We start from the raw sequence: 17,126 nt of genomic DNA, 5'->3' as shown, positions 1-17,126 counted from the left end.
GATCTCTTGTGGAAGTGGACATAATTTGCTTCAAAGGCTTTTGATCTCGGCCTCCACGAAGAAGTATTAACAAAACCGCCAATGAGGAAGGAGCAAAGGCCATATTTATAATAAGAGAAATTTGTTAGGTGAAAGGAAACTGGATTGTATTGAAAGCCTGGTTTCCGGGGACCCAATTAACATGGTAACTGCATTCTGGGCTCTTTTTGAGAACGGCTGTTTGTTTATGTTAAACTGGATAACTGGGAAACTTGCTTGAAGCACCTGTCTGGTAAAATATAAACAAGTAATTGGAATGGTAACATGAGGGAACCAGGTATTATGGTGGGGATGCCATAGCCAAAGGTTAGCATTTTAAAGTCTCATTGGTTTCAGCCAGATGAATGAAAGTGCCTGTAAAATGCTTAACTTTGGCTAGATCAGGGCGGTCAAATCACTCAGACCAAGTGGGCCACAGTACTTTGACACAGAACCCAGGAGCCACACACTGAATTAAATGTCCATAACATAAATTAAAGTGTTTGCAGTATAGTGAATATTATACACACACACACACACACACACACACACCACCCATACGTAATATATTTATTTATCAAACAGATCAGAGCCATTCTTTTGTATGTATTAAAAAAAGTGCCCAAAAAGATCCAAAAACAAGGAGGCTGCCGAGTATGAGGGGAATTGCTGGATGCAGGCAGGACTATGGGCAGGAAAGCAAGGGAATTATTAGTGGCTCTTGGTGGGGTAGGAGTGAGGGAAGAGACAGGAAAAGGGAGTGCTAACAGGCTGTTAGGAATCTTTTCCTAATGCTGACTTGGCTGGAGAAATCCCCTCTTGCTTCTCTCCCCCCCCCATCCATCTTTCTCTCTCCTCATCCCACCCTGAAGAGGATTCTCAGCCACAGCTGGGATGGGCAGCCTGAGGTGGTTGCAAGAAAACCAGGGCAAGATTTTCATGGGATCACTTCCAGTTCCCTGCAGCTTCGGTACTTGACAAGGGCCGCCCAGAAAAAGGCGTTGAGGGCTGCATGTAGCCCACAATCTGCGCCTTGGACCACCCTGAGCTAGGTCATACCATCTATCACTATTCTTTAGATTTATTTAAATTTATTTTGAGATTGGAAGAGCAGTCTAAGATAGGAGTTGATGACCTCTGAAGATGATGAATTAGAGAAATATAGTTTTTTGAAAATATATATGCTAATTGAGGGGGTAGCATTTAATAAATCACCTTGAGATGATCGAATACAATGAATTAGTGCTATCAGATCAGCCACCTGCTTTGGAGCACACTGTAGAATTTCATAAGTTTCTGCAGCCCAAGCTTTCAATGTTCTATATACAACCCACTGAACACTGCCAGTTGATTTGACAATTGTATAGGAGTACTGCTTTTGGCATTAGCACATGGTGGATATAAAAAGCTCTTCGGCTTTCAAAGAAAGAAGTACATTCATTTTTTTAATAAATATTTCAGAGCAGTCTCATTGACACTTCAATTTTGATCATTGTTTAGCAAGCGAATGATGCATAGTTTAGAGCTGTTTTGATTGAACAATCGACCTTCTCACTGAATATGAGTGTTATGTTGGAAAGAAACGTCCTTGTATGATTTATTTAAATGGAAGGTTCCTCATCTTCTAAAACATAGAGAAGCTTTTGTGTTTGGAAGGAATTGTGTTTTGCAAATTAGCCGTGTGAACTTTTAATTAATATATATATATCATGTACTTTTTATAAGAATGTGTTTGCTCCTGTTTGTGCTTGAACTTTGAAGTAGTGGGGAGGGGGAGGTTTGTACCTATCCTTTGTCAATCAATTCAGAGATCCTGCTTCACTGTTTAGTTCTTTTGTCAGGAAATATACCTCCAGATGCATTTCTGGGGCAGCACAGTTGACATGCAACGTTCACTCAATGTCCCATTGCAATGTATTTGAAATTTAGCTGTAACATTGCAGAGCAAGTTTGTACAAAGTGACTTTGTTGCCACACTTCTAATAGGGATATTTCATTCCCCTCCCCCTCTCTTCTAGGCTGTTGATATTCTTCTGCAACATGGGGCATACGTCAATGTGCAAGATGCAGTTTTTTTCTCCCCTTTACATATTGCAGCATACTATGGTCATGAACAGGTATGGAAAAGCTGGCAATGTGTGATCTCAGATGGAGAACTTTATGTGCAATGTATAAGATGCCCTGCTACATGGTGAGGAGAGACAGAAGCAAGCTCAGGCTTTGTCCATACATGTATAAAAGCTATAGAAATAGTGAAGTTGTTCACACATTCACACATTGTGATGGCCTATGTGAATGAAGCAATGCAAAGGAATGATCAAATACAGAGCCTTTACATCACCCAATGTCAGCTTTGTAAAAAAGCTCTTTTCAATGGAGACTGTTCACTGGTTCAACTGCAAGAATCAGGTTTTGAGTAATCAAACAATGAGAGAGAAAGAGCAAGAGTGGACAAGTGATATATATGAATGTGTGAACAGGCTAACTGACAACATATCAGTCTCAAGCCAGGTTTGGATTACCCATGAGTGTACAGAATTTGATAACACACCATTCAACTCACAACTGAATACTTGAAAACTGCCATGGGAAACATTGTGTTTGAGATGCTATAAAATGAAACAAGCAGTCTGTCCATAGAATTTAATCTGTAATGGCTGCTTCATCCATCATCATTTCATGTTATGTTCATCAAATGGTGAACATCTATGAACTCACCCTCACTTTGCTATTCTCGCATCTTCAAGAGAGAGAATTCCTGCCCCCAGCTCATTATCAGCATACCAGTGATCTGAACAACATATGGTAAAGTGATAAAACTCATTTTCCACACAGCTGCATCATTGGTTTGCATCAAATACATATGACTCATGCAAAGGAGAGTCATATGAGTCCATTTGTGTTTTGAAAAAGACAAGCTAAACCATTGCAGAATGTTACTAGGTTTAACAGTACCTTTGGTTGACATCAAACTAAGTTGTACTCAGAGAAAACCTGTTGTAATTGATAAACCTAAGTCAGTCATATCTATTGATTTCAGTGAGTCTGCTGAGTAGAATTAATACTGGAGGCAACACATTATATCAGTGTTAGTTTGGGTCTACTAGAACTCTTGGGTTTATATATGCATGTACTGAAGTCTGCCCCAGATGGGTTCCCCCCCCCCAATGTTATTAGGGGATCCTGGGGCCGAACTCTTGGATATTGGCCTAAGTGCTCCAGACAAGCAAGGGTTCATGACCCCCAAATCTTTTGAGGCAAAGCAATGAATTTTGAGGTGCTCCCCTGAAGTTGCATACTGTTCCTTTAGGCAGGGGCCAGCAAACAAATTCCTATGCCCCACAAAAATAACCCAGAGATGCATTTTAAATAACAGCACACATTCTACTCATGTAAAAACACACTGATTCCCGGACCATCCGTGGGCCAGATTGAGAAGGCGATTGGGCCGGATCTGGCCCCCGGGCCTTAGTTTGCCTACCCATGCTTTTGTGGTTCTTAAAATACTGTGGACTGTTTAGGTCAGTGTTTTTCAACCTTTTTTGGGCAAAGGCACACTTGTTTCATGAAAAAAATCATGAGGCACACCACCATTAGAAAATGTTAAAAAAATTAACTCTGTGCCTATATTGACTATATATAAAGTAATTTTTCAATTTTTCCCACGGCACACCAGGCAACATCTCGCGGCACACTAGTGTGCCGCGGAACAGTGGTTGAAAAACACTGGTTTAGGTTATCTCTTCCAAAGACAGCACGTGGCCATTGGCTTAATTTCATGGGATGGCTGCTTGACTGCCTGTGCTCCCCTATGTACCAAAATAAGGGTTAGGTGGAGACAGATTCCTGTTGAGGTGTGAGTTTAGTCTAAGCCGAAAGATGCTGACCCCAGGTGAGATATATTTTCCATTTCATTACACTACTTAGATGAAGGTGGAGAATGGTTTCCAAAAATGATTTGGAGAGTGTGTCCAATGAAACAGATAGGTGAAAATATTATAATGCATTCAGTAATTGTATGAATTGTATGTACGTGTGTGTGTGTGTGTGTGTGTGTGTGTGTGTGTGTGTTCATCCTTTTATCCCTCCATGTGAAAGGCTGAAAAGCTGATTTATTTTGGTATGTTGCTTTTCAACAAATAGTCACAGTTTTGTAAAAATTATGCTAAAATGCATATGGTGCTTTTGTGATAAGAGTTTCAGCTTTCAAGGGGGGAAACCTATAGCCTGGATGTATCTAATTCATGGGCATTTTACTTTATTTTTCTACTCAGGTCAGTTAAATTAATAGGCTTGTAGCTGTTTCCATCCTCTTACCATCTGCAGCATTTTTGAAACAGAATTGCAACTGATACTGCAAAGAAAGCATTCTATCAACATACATTTTAATTATAAATACAGGCCTAGTTCTCGTGATGGTGAATAAATATAACATGTTCTTGATGTTACACAAATCACAATTTTCAAAAGTTAAGGTATACAGCCTATATATATTGTCCTGTGATTTCATGAAAACACCAACATTGCTTACAATTTTAATTCCATGTTGATAGGTAACCCGACTCCTGCTGAAATTTGGTGCTGATGTGAATGTCAGTGGAGAAGTTGGAGACAGGCCCCTTCATTTGGCTTCAGCAAAAGGATTTCTCAACATTGCAAAACTTCTGTTGCAGGAGGGCACCAAGGCTGATGGTAAGTCATCAGAAACATAACATTGAGGTTATGTTTTAGAGTCCTGCAACCAGCAGCGGCCAGTGAGTGGGGGGTATCACGGCACACCTGGTCTTTTGGCAGCAGCATCATTGCTGCTTACTGGGCAGGAAAGGAAGAGAGCTGGGGAGTCAGCACTTCACAGGTGCATTGGTAGAGCCAATCTGGTCCTTCTGCTGGTTCACCCCTGTAGACTTCTCTTCTACCTCACCCATTTCTCTGTTGGTCAGTGGCATGACCCTTTCCTCTCCCACCTTACCTGCCAGCCCATCATTTAAATTGTTATTTCAAACCAATTTGTGAACTTCAGGGTTTCTGACCTCTCAAACCTCTTGGTTTATATTCATATTCTCTCTTCCTTTCTCTCCCATTTCCTGAATGGTATCCACAGTCAGTGGAATGTCCAATGACATATTTTCCATACTGAATGTTCTTGGTCTTATTAACAATTCAGTCTCATCGTATCTCCCATCTCCACCTTAAGACATTCACAACATTAGCTCTTCTCAAAACACATTCCGTTCCCAAGGAGGAAGTATGACGCGGCAAAATTACTTTTGATTTGAAGGCAACACTTTCACCGAGAAAACAGATAATTAAAAATAAAGAAAATGAAAATTCTTAGCACTCTGAACTCTCTTGATCATTTAAAACTTCCTTGGCTCGAACAACTAGAGCATGCTTATTGTTCTGCCTTCAGTCTTTTAACGATCGACTCTTCTTAAAGCCAGAAAGTAGCTCGCACACCAGATGTGAATTTCTACCAGCAGACAGAGAAACCTCTCAGTCACAAATTATAACTGTCTCAGAGAATTAAGAGACAGAGGCTTTTGCAGACCTCATGCCTGCCAGAGCTCTTACTTGGCTTTTTGGCAAGATGTTGATTCCTCCACTCATAACTCAGTTACCCCCACCCCAGTTCCCAGGGGCTGAAAACTTCTCAGTCTCCTGGTGCTTTTTCAGAGCGCCAGAGGTTAATCCCCTGTTCACTCTTATCACCAGAGTGAATTCAGTAAGCAAGATTAATGCTTGGATACCATCAATCACCACCAATTATCTCCATCGGCAACCTGCCAAAAATAAATAAATACGTTCAGTCCGCCATGTTCCTCCCTCAGAAGTCCCACTTTTGATGAAAGATTTGAAGCAAGAAACACAGGTGCCACTCAACAGGTGGTCTGGGAGGTAATTCCAGGCAACATGAAGCAACTAGTAGAATGAGTTAAGGGAACAGAATACTTTGGGGCAGGTTCCTATATCTACTGTTTTCCTATCAGATGGGTTATTGTGCCATTAATGGCTGGATGCCTGGTCAACATTCATCCAATGCAACGTTCCCTAGAAATGGGGTGCAGTGATGGTAAACCTTGACATATCGATTGCCTGCCTGTCACTGAAGCAGTTTGAAGGCATAGGGGTTGTGCTAGGAAGAAAGAAAAAAAGGCAACGCTGCTGTCAACCACCTTGCGCACTAAGGATTTTGGCCACTCCTAAGATGACCAGCCTGCAGCTCCATCCCCTCTCTTGCTTAGTAAATTCTGGACCAATACACAATGCATTGGTCCATATGACACTTACTTTTGGGGGGGGCATCTTATCTGTTTTTTCATACATAGCCTAGAAACATTGGCCTCATTCCTCACATTGGTTGTTTCCACAGGTAATCACCCTGCTAGTGTCACAGTACAATGGAAATTGGTTTACACAAACACACAACACACTCTACTCAACAGTACATGCCAGTGTAAATTTAACATATTATCTGTGAGTCATGACGGTGTTACATACCTCCTACTCCCTCATAAAAAAACTGTAGAAGCAGCATGACTCAGATTCGTAAGTAATTCTCTCTCTTTTTCCCCACCGAGAGCCCTTGATATTTACAGCTTGATGTGTGTGCACCGAACCAATCTAATTATAATACTGGGGGTTGGGGAAAAGAAGTGGTTTGTGCACCTACCATACAAAGCAGGAAAGGACTTGTTATCAGCAAGTTAATTTATTCTTAAAGAAGAGGAAATCAGGACACCGCTACAGATGATTTATTTTAAAATCTGTATCTTCTTGGGAAAGGGAGAGAGCAGCAGAGAACCTGGAAGCTGAAAATGTCTTAGCCTCAAAGTGGCACATTTTGAAACTTCAAATCTCCATGGCAACTGAGGAAAGAGTTGCGAGCATTAAAGACGGAAAAAAATAATTCATTATTTACAATTAGCTCAAGCTGTTTTGAAAGCGTCCTCTGAAACACAACCACATGTTGCCTCTCTGTACTTTGACCTATCTGGTATAGCATGTTTTGACTGGTCAGCCATTTAGAGCCAGACTTCAGGTCACGGAAGCTGAGGGAGAGGACTGGTGGCTGTTGAGGCAGAACAAAAAGGTCAAAATGCTGTCAAATGTGGCTAAACATTTGCACAATGAAAGGTAGTGTCAAGGTTTTCCCTTCTTTCTTCCACTTGAAATGGAGTCAAGAAGCAGACTGCCACAAGCTTCTTTGCCACTGCAAGGTCTTGCGAGTTCTGAAGAGGGGGAAAAACCTGCTTCTCTCAAAAGTGGCTCAACGGTTTATTTCTGCCATGGGTGGTTTCTGCCCCCCAATGTGGAGGGTGCTCTTTGGGGGAACATTGCTCTATGATAAGGGCAGGTTTGCAACCTCTACTCTATGGCTATGTATACATGCCATACATTCAAAACACATGACTTTCCCCAAGGTATTCTGGGAAATGTATTTTACTCCCCACAGAGTGACAATACCCACAAACAAAAGTTCTTGTGTGCTAGAAATGTAAGCCTAGTCCACTGTCTTTGCACACTGGATCATTCATAGCATCCATTCCTTTGCATGTCAACGTCACTGCAAAGCATCTGGGTGTGTGAAGTCACTATTTGACTGCATGTTCCAAACCCATCTGCAGCAGTTAGACCAAGGGCAGTTGTGTTTATTAGTAAACCACAGACATATAGGCATCAGGTGGTTCTTCACTTGCAGAGGCTCCGTGGTAAGATTTGGATGCTCAGATATGGCTATTAAATGGCCAGACTAATTCTCCAGATGGGGAATGACTGAACCCCACTCCCTGGGGCTAAAAAACTCTCTTTTCAAAAATAATACTGCATATGGGCAGAGATCAGTCTATTTCCAGCATGTGTCATTTGCACAATATGTTCACTTATAAATCCATTCAATCTCATTAATTTATGGGTGGAGGGTTATAAAAGAAATCAGAACAAAAATCCAAAAGTCTTAATTATTTTAAAAATATGTGCAGCAAATGTCTCATATCTGATGTGGTGGTGCAAATTTAGTTTTCCTGTGACGGTCAGAAGGAACAGTCACTTTATTCATTTCCATCTATGACACATTTGACTGCTCTTATTTGCCAAAACCAGCTGTCTCTTGTAACCCCACATGTTGTAAGTGGAGTGCACTATAATGTCACTGTTTAGCTCAATATTGGATTTTGTAAAATCCATTATACAACAGCAGGCTGTCTTATTCATACACAATAGGAACTCTCTCAAGTTAAGGTCAGATGCTGCCAGCACTGTTTCATGTTTAAAATCTTTACTGTGTGGGGAGTCCAATAGTAAATTGGAATATTTCTTGAAAGATTCTTATCCTCTTTTTTCTTTCTTTCTGTGTTTCCTTGAGCATGTCACAGACTTCAATTCGGACATTGCTTGCCCGAAGTAGTTCCATGCTCAGGGTCATATTAGGTCTCATATCAGTGTCAGAGACAAAGAGCAAGTGAGTCAAACAGTTTTTACCTGCAACATTCTCCCTCTCACCCTGGGGCAATCCACAAGAACTGGTGTGAGTTACAGAGTTGGAGAAGAGGATCTTTGGGAATGCTTCCAATGTTTTTATAAGCCATCTCACATTTTATGGGAAAATGTGTGTTTCAGAATGAGCCTTGAGCTAATCTGAGCCTACCCTTCTCTGTAAACCCTGTATGGCATATATCAGGCATATCCCCCACTCCTGCAATCCCCTATCCACCCATTTTTAGGGCTGGCAGATTGTGCATACGGATCACTTGTGATCTACAGGTAATGGGTGGAGGAAGATCAATGTATGGCCCCAAGCTTTGTTCCTGTACATCATTAGGTGTAATGTGCATATGCATCTGCTTCAAACACAGTGACAGTATGGTGGTTAGGCATTGGGTAAGCCTTTGTAAGGAGGGGAGGTTGTAGTCTTTGCCTGCCCCTCCTCAATAAGGGTATCCTGCTAAAGGGATCCTAGGTGTGAATCCTGTCCAAAGCCTGGACATGGGCTAGGGCCATGTCAAAGCCCCTATGGAGACCCCTCGGGGTGCCCCTATTTGATGTAAGTCATAGGGCACCCCCTATTGGTGGTTTACCCTTAAGTGGACTCCATACAGATGGGCAGGAGTCGAGATACAGCCTGGCTTCACCCCCAATGCCTAAGCCAAACAGCTCACATCTGTAACCAATAAAGTTGTGGCCTATTTGAACCCATAAACGAAATTCTTCATGTCCATGTGTTTTATTGTTCTCCTAGGAACTTTGTGGCTCGAGTGCCTTGGCACACAAGAAATGGGTGGGGGGGAATCAATGTATGGCCCGTGTACATCATTAAGTGGGGTGAGCATATGCATCTGCTTCAAACACAGTGACAGTATGGGGACAAAATAATTGAATCTGCATGTGGAGGTCATATAACTTAAAAACAAACTTTTAAATAAATAGGGAGTACAATGAGCAACAGGGATCCAAGGTGTGAATCCTGTTCATAGCTTGGACATTGCCTGGGGCCATGTCACAGCCCCTATGGAGACCCCTCAGGGTGCCCCTATTTGATGTAAGTCATAGGGCGCCCCCTATTGGTGGTTTATTGGTGACAGATTTTACCTTCTTGGGCTCCATGAACACAGTGGTGACAGCAGTCACAAAATTAAAAGATGCCTGCTTCTTGGGAGAAAAGCAATGACAAACCTAGACAGCATCTCAAAAAGCAGAAACATTACCTTGCCGACAAAGGTTCGTATAGTTAAAGCTATGGTTTTCCCAGTAGTGATGTATTGATGTGAGAGCTGGACCACAAAGAGGCTGATCGCCGGAGAATTGATGATTTTGAATTGTGGTGCTGGAGGAGACTCTTGAAAGTGCCATGGACTGCAAAAAGATCAAACATATCCATTCTTAAAGAAATCAGCCCTGAGTGCTCACTGGAAGGACAGATCCTGAAGCTGAGGCTCCAATACTTTGGCTGCCTCATAAGAAGAGAAGACTCTCTGGGAAAAACTCTGATGTTGGGTAAGATTGAGGGCACAAGGAGAAGGGGACGACAGAGGATGAGATGGTTGTGTTGTGTTATAGAAGCAACCAACATGAATTTGTTGAAACTCCGGGAGGCAGTTGAATACAAGAGTGCCTGACATGCTCTGGTCCATGAGGTCACAAAGAGTTGGACACGACTAATTGACTAAACAACAACAACAATGAGCAACATCCATTATCACTTCCTATTGCCTCCCAGTATAAGATTGTATTATACCCATCGGAGCTATTCTCATCAAGTCTTTCTTAACCTGATTGCCATCCAGGCTATATGCATTCATTTATTATGCCATACACATCTAGCCCATCATTTGCTTTTCCTCACCCATACAAATGGCTCTCAGCTAAGATTTTCCTTATGCAAACAGGTAGGCACAGCAGCAAGAAATATTATGCACCCTGTCCCATGTCCCTTGCCTGATTTCCTCCTGATGACTTTTACACTAGGAATATTATGCAGAATATGCTGCTAAAATGGAAATCCGTTATGAATTGCATATTTTTTTGCTCACCTGCTTCATTTTTCATATAAGCAAATATGTCAAAGACCGGAGGTTTTCAAAAGTGCACCTGGGACGTTGGCTGCCAACTGAAATAATGCGTGAATCCAGCAAAGAATTGTGGGCAGCACTCCAAATCCTTTGAAGCACATTTATTGCCAGATTATTGGCATAGATGGATTTTTTATTTTTTAAAAAAAATACTTGGAAGTAACACTTCTTTGAGGCCTTGTTATTTGAACCAAACCTTTGGTAGGATTAGATGTTTTTAAGAAGATTTTAACTATATTCATTCCCTTGCCCCTCACTCTTTCTGTTCCTTTTGCCTTCTACACTTTTTACTCCTGGTAACTAAGGCAACTGGTTTTACGGGTATCAAGATGCAAGAGCTATGCCAATGCACTGCTTTAAAATTCTCTCTAAAACATTTTTGAAGTATCTCCTTCTATAAATGATGGAGTACATGCAGGATATATGCTGTGATGAGCTCACACTGATGCTAATAAGTAATGCATCCATATTATTTCTGGTTAGACTGTTCCATTACATGGCAATATGCCTTTCATGCACAATTGTACGCAAGAGAGAAAGATAGACAGTTCTGGGATTGTATTCTATTGAGAGCTAGACACCCCTTTGCCTTCAATCAAAAAGGGATTTGTGGGCAGTTTTCATTTGGACTGAAGCGAAGAGTTGTGACTATTTGAAATTCCCAGTTTCATAATGTTTGGAATGTGACATTTGAATTTGACCACAAAATTAAGCTTCTCACTTGCTTTGATGTGGGGAGCTGCCTCGTGAGCTGTCAACTGTTGAACACTAGGGTAAAGTGGGGGAGCCTTGGGACCAAGGGGTTGAATGTAGTCCTCCGAGCCCCTCTAGCCAGCCCTTGGGACTCTGCTTGGGCCACATCCCTCACAATCTCTGCTCCACAACCTCCTTGAGTTCTTTTGCCTGACTGGAAGGTGTCATTTGAACTGGGATAATGTCTCTGGCTTGCCTGGATGCAGGTGTGTGTTTGTGGTTTGTGTGTGTGTGTGTGTGTGTGTGTGTAGAACTCTCTAACTTTTGTGAGGTTGAAATTTTGCCTACTGTAGAAAGGTAAGTATCATGTCTATTGATCTTCCCACCTTTTTTCTATGCCCCCACTATTGGAATGTGGACTGCATACGTTTGTCCACGAGAGAATGTAGCCCCTGTGGTGAATACAGTAGCCAGTGAGGTTAATCTGTGTGGCCATTACAGCTACTGACTAAGATCCCGAGTACCAAGAGCAGAAGGCTTGCATAACTCTGCTCACACAAGATGCCTCTGTCTGATTTTGTCAATTCGCCCCTCATCCAACAGTCACCTGGGACTCCACACAGGGGGTCAGTCTCCAGAAAGGCTTTCAGGAGCTGTGGGATGGAAGGCATTGGAGGAGAATGTTTCCCAATGAAGATTCCCCATCAACATCTACAGAGAGGGCGAATCTTTTTCACTTCTTGTTTTTATATGCTTCCTTCCATCCTCATGTTCATCCCTCCCCCACACCACGCCCTATGATTCAAATAAGTATTTGACATTGCTCTTGGTACTTCTGTTTTACTGTTGATCTGCAGTAACAGCATTAATGTATTTCAAAGTAGGTCTGGATTTTCCATGCCACAGAACATTGCTCCTTAATATCAAATAGTTCTGCTTTCTCATTCATTTTGTAATAACCCAGGTGCTTGTTTCCTTTTAATTCCTGCCTTTTGGATCATCATTTTTGCTCCGCACTGTTAATATGCAGGCAGCAAGGTTTCTTTGAAAAGGTCATTAATTCAACAATGCTTTCTTATTTTCCTTGACTGAAAAACCCCACCATGATATTCAATAAATATCGCTGCAGCAATAACTGATTACAATCTAAGCAATTACAAGAAAATGGCATCAAGGAGCAGCTTCAGAGTACAAATCTTTTATCAGTCAGTCAAAATATTTGAGGGGCAGGGTGCTGCAGTGGCTAGAGTGTTTGCCTTGGCCAAACTAGATGCTGTGGCAGGTCTCTTGATTATTATTTTAAAGAACAAATGTAGCCATCCATAACTGCCTCAGTTTGGATAAGGAGCAAAGCAACTGAGTAACTCCTTCCTGCCTGTTCCAGTTTCCCAATTTCATCCCCCCCCCCCCGCCACAACTGTGATATGTCCATGTGTACAACATGGAAGCCTCTGAGTCAATCAATAATGTTTTCATTTTACCGAGGAAATAGTGTGTGTGTGTGTAACTCTTTCCTCTGCTCCAGTTTCATGATCCAAATGCCTCCAAAGAGGATTGTGTTGCTTAAAGTTCTCAGAGTATGCTCTATTTTGGGGTTTGAAGGAAATGTGCCTCCACATTAGATTCACAAGCTGATCCTAATCTTGATTTGAGTATGTTTACATTGTGGTCATTTTGCCCTCCTCTGCAGAGTGTGGCTTGGCTCATTTTTCTGGGCCGGCTTAGAACTCTTTGCTATGGAGGCACCTTCTGCTGCTGGAATAATGTGGTGTGGATTGAAGCAGGTTCATTCTCACGGATGTTCCAATTGGTAGTTCATGAGCTATCTGCCACATCTGCACTCTGTGAGGAAAGCTTGCTTTGAAGATGACCTGCTAATTTCTCTCTCTCTCTCCCTCTCTGATTCAATGGCAGTGAATGCTCAAGACAATGAAGACCATGCTCCCCTACACTTCTGCTCTCGATTTGGGCACCATGATATCGTCAAGTTCTTGCTCCAAAGTAATTTTGATGTCCAGCCACATGTGGTTAATATTTATGGAGACACACCTTTGCACCTGTGAGTAATGAGCACTGCAGGGCCATTCTTGGCCTCCGTTGTGGTTCATCTTCCCATACTATTTAAAAACACTAAGCTGACACTTTTTTTCTCCCTAGTGCTTGCTACAATGGAAAGTTCGAAGTCGTAAAGGAATTAATTCAACTCTCAGGGACAGAGAGTCTCACCAAGGAGAATATATTCAGTGAAACTGCCTTTCACAGGTAGGCCGTTTTATATGCCTGTGCCCACTTTGCCCCCTCATTGAGAAGGTTACAGCACAGGAAGTCTGCCTCAGAAAGTGATGGGCCCTCTGCTGGATCAGCCAATGACCCATCTAGTCAACAAGCCTCCTCTCACAGTAGCTAACCCAGGCATCCCCAAACTTGGGCCTCCAGCTGTTTTGGGACTACAGTTCCCATTATCCCTGACCACTGGTCCTGTTAGCTAGGGCTGATGGGAATTGTAGTCCCAAAACATTTGGAGGGCTGAGTTTGGGGATGCTTGGGCTAACCAGATGTCTGTAGGAAGAAGAAATACTTGAGTCCCCAAAGCTTCTCTATAACTTTCTTTTCAGAGGTAAAAAAGCAGTAGAGAGAGGCAGATTTTGATCTGGAAAAGGAGCCATTCCCTTTCCAGTCTTTTCCCACAGATACAGTCTACTTAGGCTGCTTTGAGTTACAGAAAACCACAGAGGAAAGAATCTCTGCATGACATACAGTGGGAGCCTCAAAGTCATTTCCTCATCTGTAAAGGGTGTGAGGATGTGAACAATGCAACCTGCAAAGCATTTTGAATACTAACTGTGCTGTGGAAATAGTAATTAATATGGTAACATGTATTTTGATCTTTCAAACATCTGGGAAGTATTTCTTATTGAAGTGTGCTGGCAATAAAATCTGTAATTGAGTTTTCTGGCTTCCTCCTTAAAATGATCAAGCTTCCATAAGAATTCTTTGCATTTTCACAAAAAAAACATTGTTACCACCATCTGCTACATAGACATAATATAAGAAGGATATCAGTGTGTCAGGAAATCAAATATTTATTATAATTGTCTGTTTTTTTGCATAGGAGCTTAAAGTTGGAAACTGACAAAACTCCCTGCAAAATAGTAAGGTGGCAAGATGTAGTATATATAGAATACCTTTATGTCTCCATTTAAAAAATATTGATATTCAGCCCTTCCATAGTATTTGCAGAGCTCATGTTCAAAAACACAATAATTGAATCCAACATGGATTAATCAAACAATGAACACCAAAAATAAATAGCAAGAAAAGTGCAGCGTATAAGACTTTTCTACAAAACAAAGAGCAGCAGAGAGACCCCCAATTTGGCAGATCAAATGCTCTGTGGACAGATAATGAAACAGAATGAAAAAGGGTGATCAAACAGTCCTCCCAAGGTAGTTTTTTCACTCAGGTCATGGCCAACACAGAAGGCTTCCTCCTATGTCTCAACCAGCTTCTTGTCCTAATCCAACAATATTTTTGACACAGCTAGTAACGTTGCCATACGTCCAGGATTTCCCTGGACTTTTCTGTCCTGATTTTCACTGTTTGAAATAACACTTCCTGGTTCTATTTGCAAAAACTCAGACATTTTGCTGATTTTACCCGGGTGGTAATTTCGCCATTGTAATTCTGGACATGTCCAGGAAAGCCCCTTCCGCCCTTAGAAAGGAGGGGGGGTTGCAGTTAGCACGAGCCCTCCACGTGCACAGGGGATGCTTGCATCCCCTGGCGCTATTGGGTGTGCTCTGGGTGCGGTATGTCAGAAAGGGAAGAGAAAGGCCAGGGTAACCATGAACCTGACCAGGGACCGCATGCAAGACCCTCAGGTCAAGCCTAATAAAAGCCTTGGTCTTTTCAGCTGAGGTTCTTATTTTGCTCAACAAAGGCCCTTGGAGCAGGGCCTGGTCTGCTCATTGTAAACCACAGGTTTCAGAATAGAGTTGGAAGGTACTATCCAAGAGTCATCTGGTCCAATCCCCCACAACCCTGAGATTTAGAGTCTAGTGCAGGGTGTAGTTTTGGGACTGCAACTCCCATTATCCCTGACCACTGGTCCTGTTAGCTGCCGACTGAGCTATCCCACAACCTGTCACATGAAGGCTCTTGGAAGGAGAGTCACATACACTGAGGGCTCACCTACACATTTGTTTGTCCCTTGATTTTAAGTTATTTCAAGTCATGGGTCCCAGAGAGTTCTTTTGTCCTGTTGCATTTCCTATGAAAACCTGATGTTTAAAACTCAATCAGAATAAACATTGTTCGGGTTTTCTGCAGAATGACGTTTGTTCAGATTCTCCAGTGAAAACATGTTATTTATTGCAGAAAGTGGAGGGACAAAAGAAAAACTTCTCAGACCCATGACTTGGAATCATGGGACAAACAAGAGTAGATGGGGTCTCTATATGGTGCTTTTATATGGTTTACAATGTTTATAATTTATTGACTATCTATATTCAGTTTTATTAGCTGGGATTTTTTGATTTCCCTATTGTAGTGCATGTACCTATGGCAAGAACATAGAACTAGTCAAGTTTCTCCTTGATCAAAATGTGTTGAGTCTCAACCACCAAGGAAGAGATGGGCATACAGGTAAGATTGTGAAGGTCTTTGTGTGAGTGTGTGTGAGAGATAGAGTTGGCATTTGGAGAGGCCATGCACAATGGAGCTTCTTTGCTGAGCTCTGCAAGCACCCATGTAGTGCAACTGTTACCCCTTTTACAAGCCATTGTACAAACCAATCAAAACAATTGTGGGTGTCATTTGTTGCCATTGGGCCACTAGCTGGCCATTCCAAGTCCACTTTCATTGTGGGAACTTATGGGTGATTTATCGGGTTCTACCTTGAGTAAGAGCACGTGTTGCGGTCGGGGTCTGGTAAGACACTTAAATTGTCCTGTAGGGAGTGGCTGGATGGTGGCCTTAGCTGTGATTGGGTCAGGTGGAGTTACTGGGCAAAGTTAGATGTAACAATTGGTGATGGACAGGCCAGCGTCCTTTATAATCCTCTGCACGCAGCGTGATCCCTCTCTTGGCTTCCAGCTTCGGATCACCCCCCCCCCCATTTTCATAGGCCTCTGCTTTGACCTCGCAACTGCCTGTCATGGGGTCGTCTGCTTTGTGGCAGGGGGCCAGTAGGAATTTGTCCATCTGGCTGATTGGCTGTTGCCATTTGGTTTTCGCCTACTGCAGTAGCAACTTGTCACAACTTGTAAGGTTGGCGGTTAGGCATTGGTTATGTTTTGGATTGCTGGAAGGGTGATGCCCCACCTCCGCAATCATGATGATGGTACAGGGAATTCCGTTAAAGGAATCCAGTGGCTCTTATGCTTTGTCCAAACCCCCGGTCAGGGATAGGGCCGTAGCCAGAGCCCCCGGGACCGCTGGGGAGAGGGAGGTTCTGTCCCCAGCCCCCTTAACTCTCCCCAGCTGGCATTCTCCCGACGCTGACTGGAGGTCAGCAGCTGTCCTGGTTGGACAGATAGTCTGAACCAATGCCTAAGCAACCACTCACCGAATTTGTATTTTAAATAAAGTTGTGGCCTAAATTATTGCCAAAAACCCAAACAAAATTTATTGTCTCTGTGTCTAATTCTTGGGGGGTGGCTTGAGGACCTCGACACGCAACTCATGTTAGTGCAAGACCCAAAGAGGACATCCGTGAGCTTCTCTAGCACCTTTCCCCCATGCTTCTGATGGAACTGCTAAAGCAGAAGATGCTCATCTTCCCGTAAAGGGAACTGTACAATCCAGGGCGCACCTGGAACTTATGCAACTCCTGTTGGTACCTGATGCCAA

At 42.5% G+C, this 17,126-nt stretch overlaps 1 protein-coding gene across 1 annotated transcript in view; it reads left to right on the top strand.

Annotated features, from left to right (window-relative positions):
- LOC117048234 (serine/threonine-protein kinase TNNI3K) overlaps nucleotides 1-17,126 on the top strand; it is a 138,909-nt gene that overhangs the window by 19,342 nt on the left and 102,441 nt on the right. Inside the window, exons 6-10 of the mRNA XM_033151803.1 lie at nucleotides 2,037-2,135; nucleotides 4,572-4,710; nucleotides 13,191-13,335; nucleotides 13,434-13,538; nucleotides 15,826-15,920. Of these exons, the coding sequence (XP_033007694.1) occupies nucleotides 2,037-2,135; nucleotides 4,572-4,710; nucleotides 13,191-13,335; nucleotides 13,434-13,538; nucleotides 15,826-15,920 (583 nt within the window). The remainder of the gene's footprint in view (nucleotides 1-2,036; nucleotides 2,136-4,571; nucleotides 4,711-13,190; nucleotides 13,336-13,433; nucleotides 13,539-15,825; nucleotides 15,921-17,126) is intronic.

The sequence above is a fragment of the Lacerta agilis genome, chromosome 6, assembly GCF_009819535.1.
Source record: "Lacerta agilis isolate rLacAgi1 chromosome 6, rLacAgi1.pri, whole genome shotgun sequence".
Classification (NCBI taxonomy): Eukaryota; Metazoa; Chordata; class Lepidosauria; order Squamata; family Lacertidae; genus Lacerta; species Lacerta agilis.
This window is presented reverse-complemented; position numbering and strand designations above follow the sequence as displayed.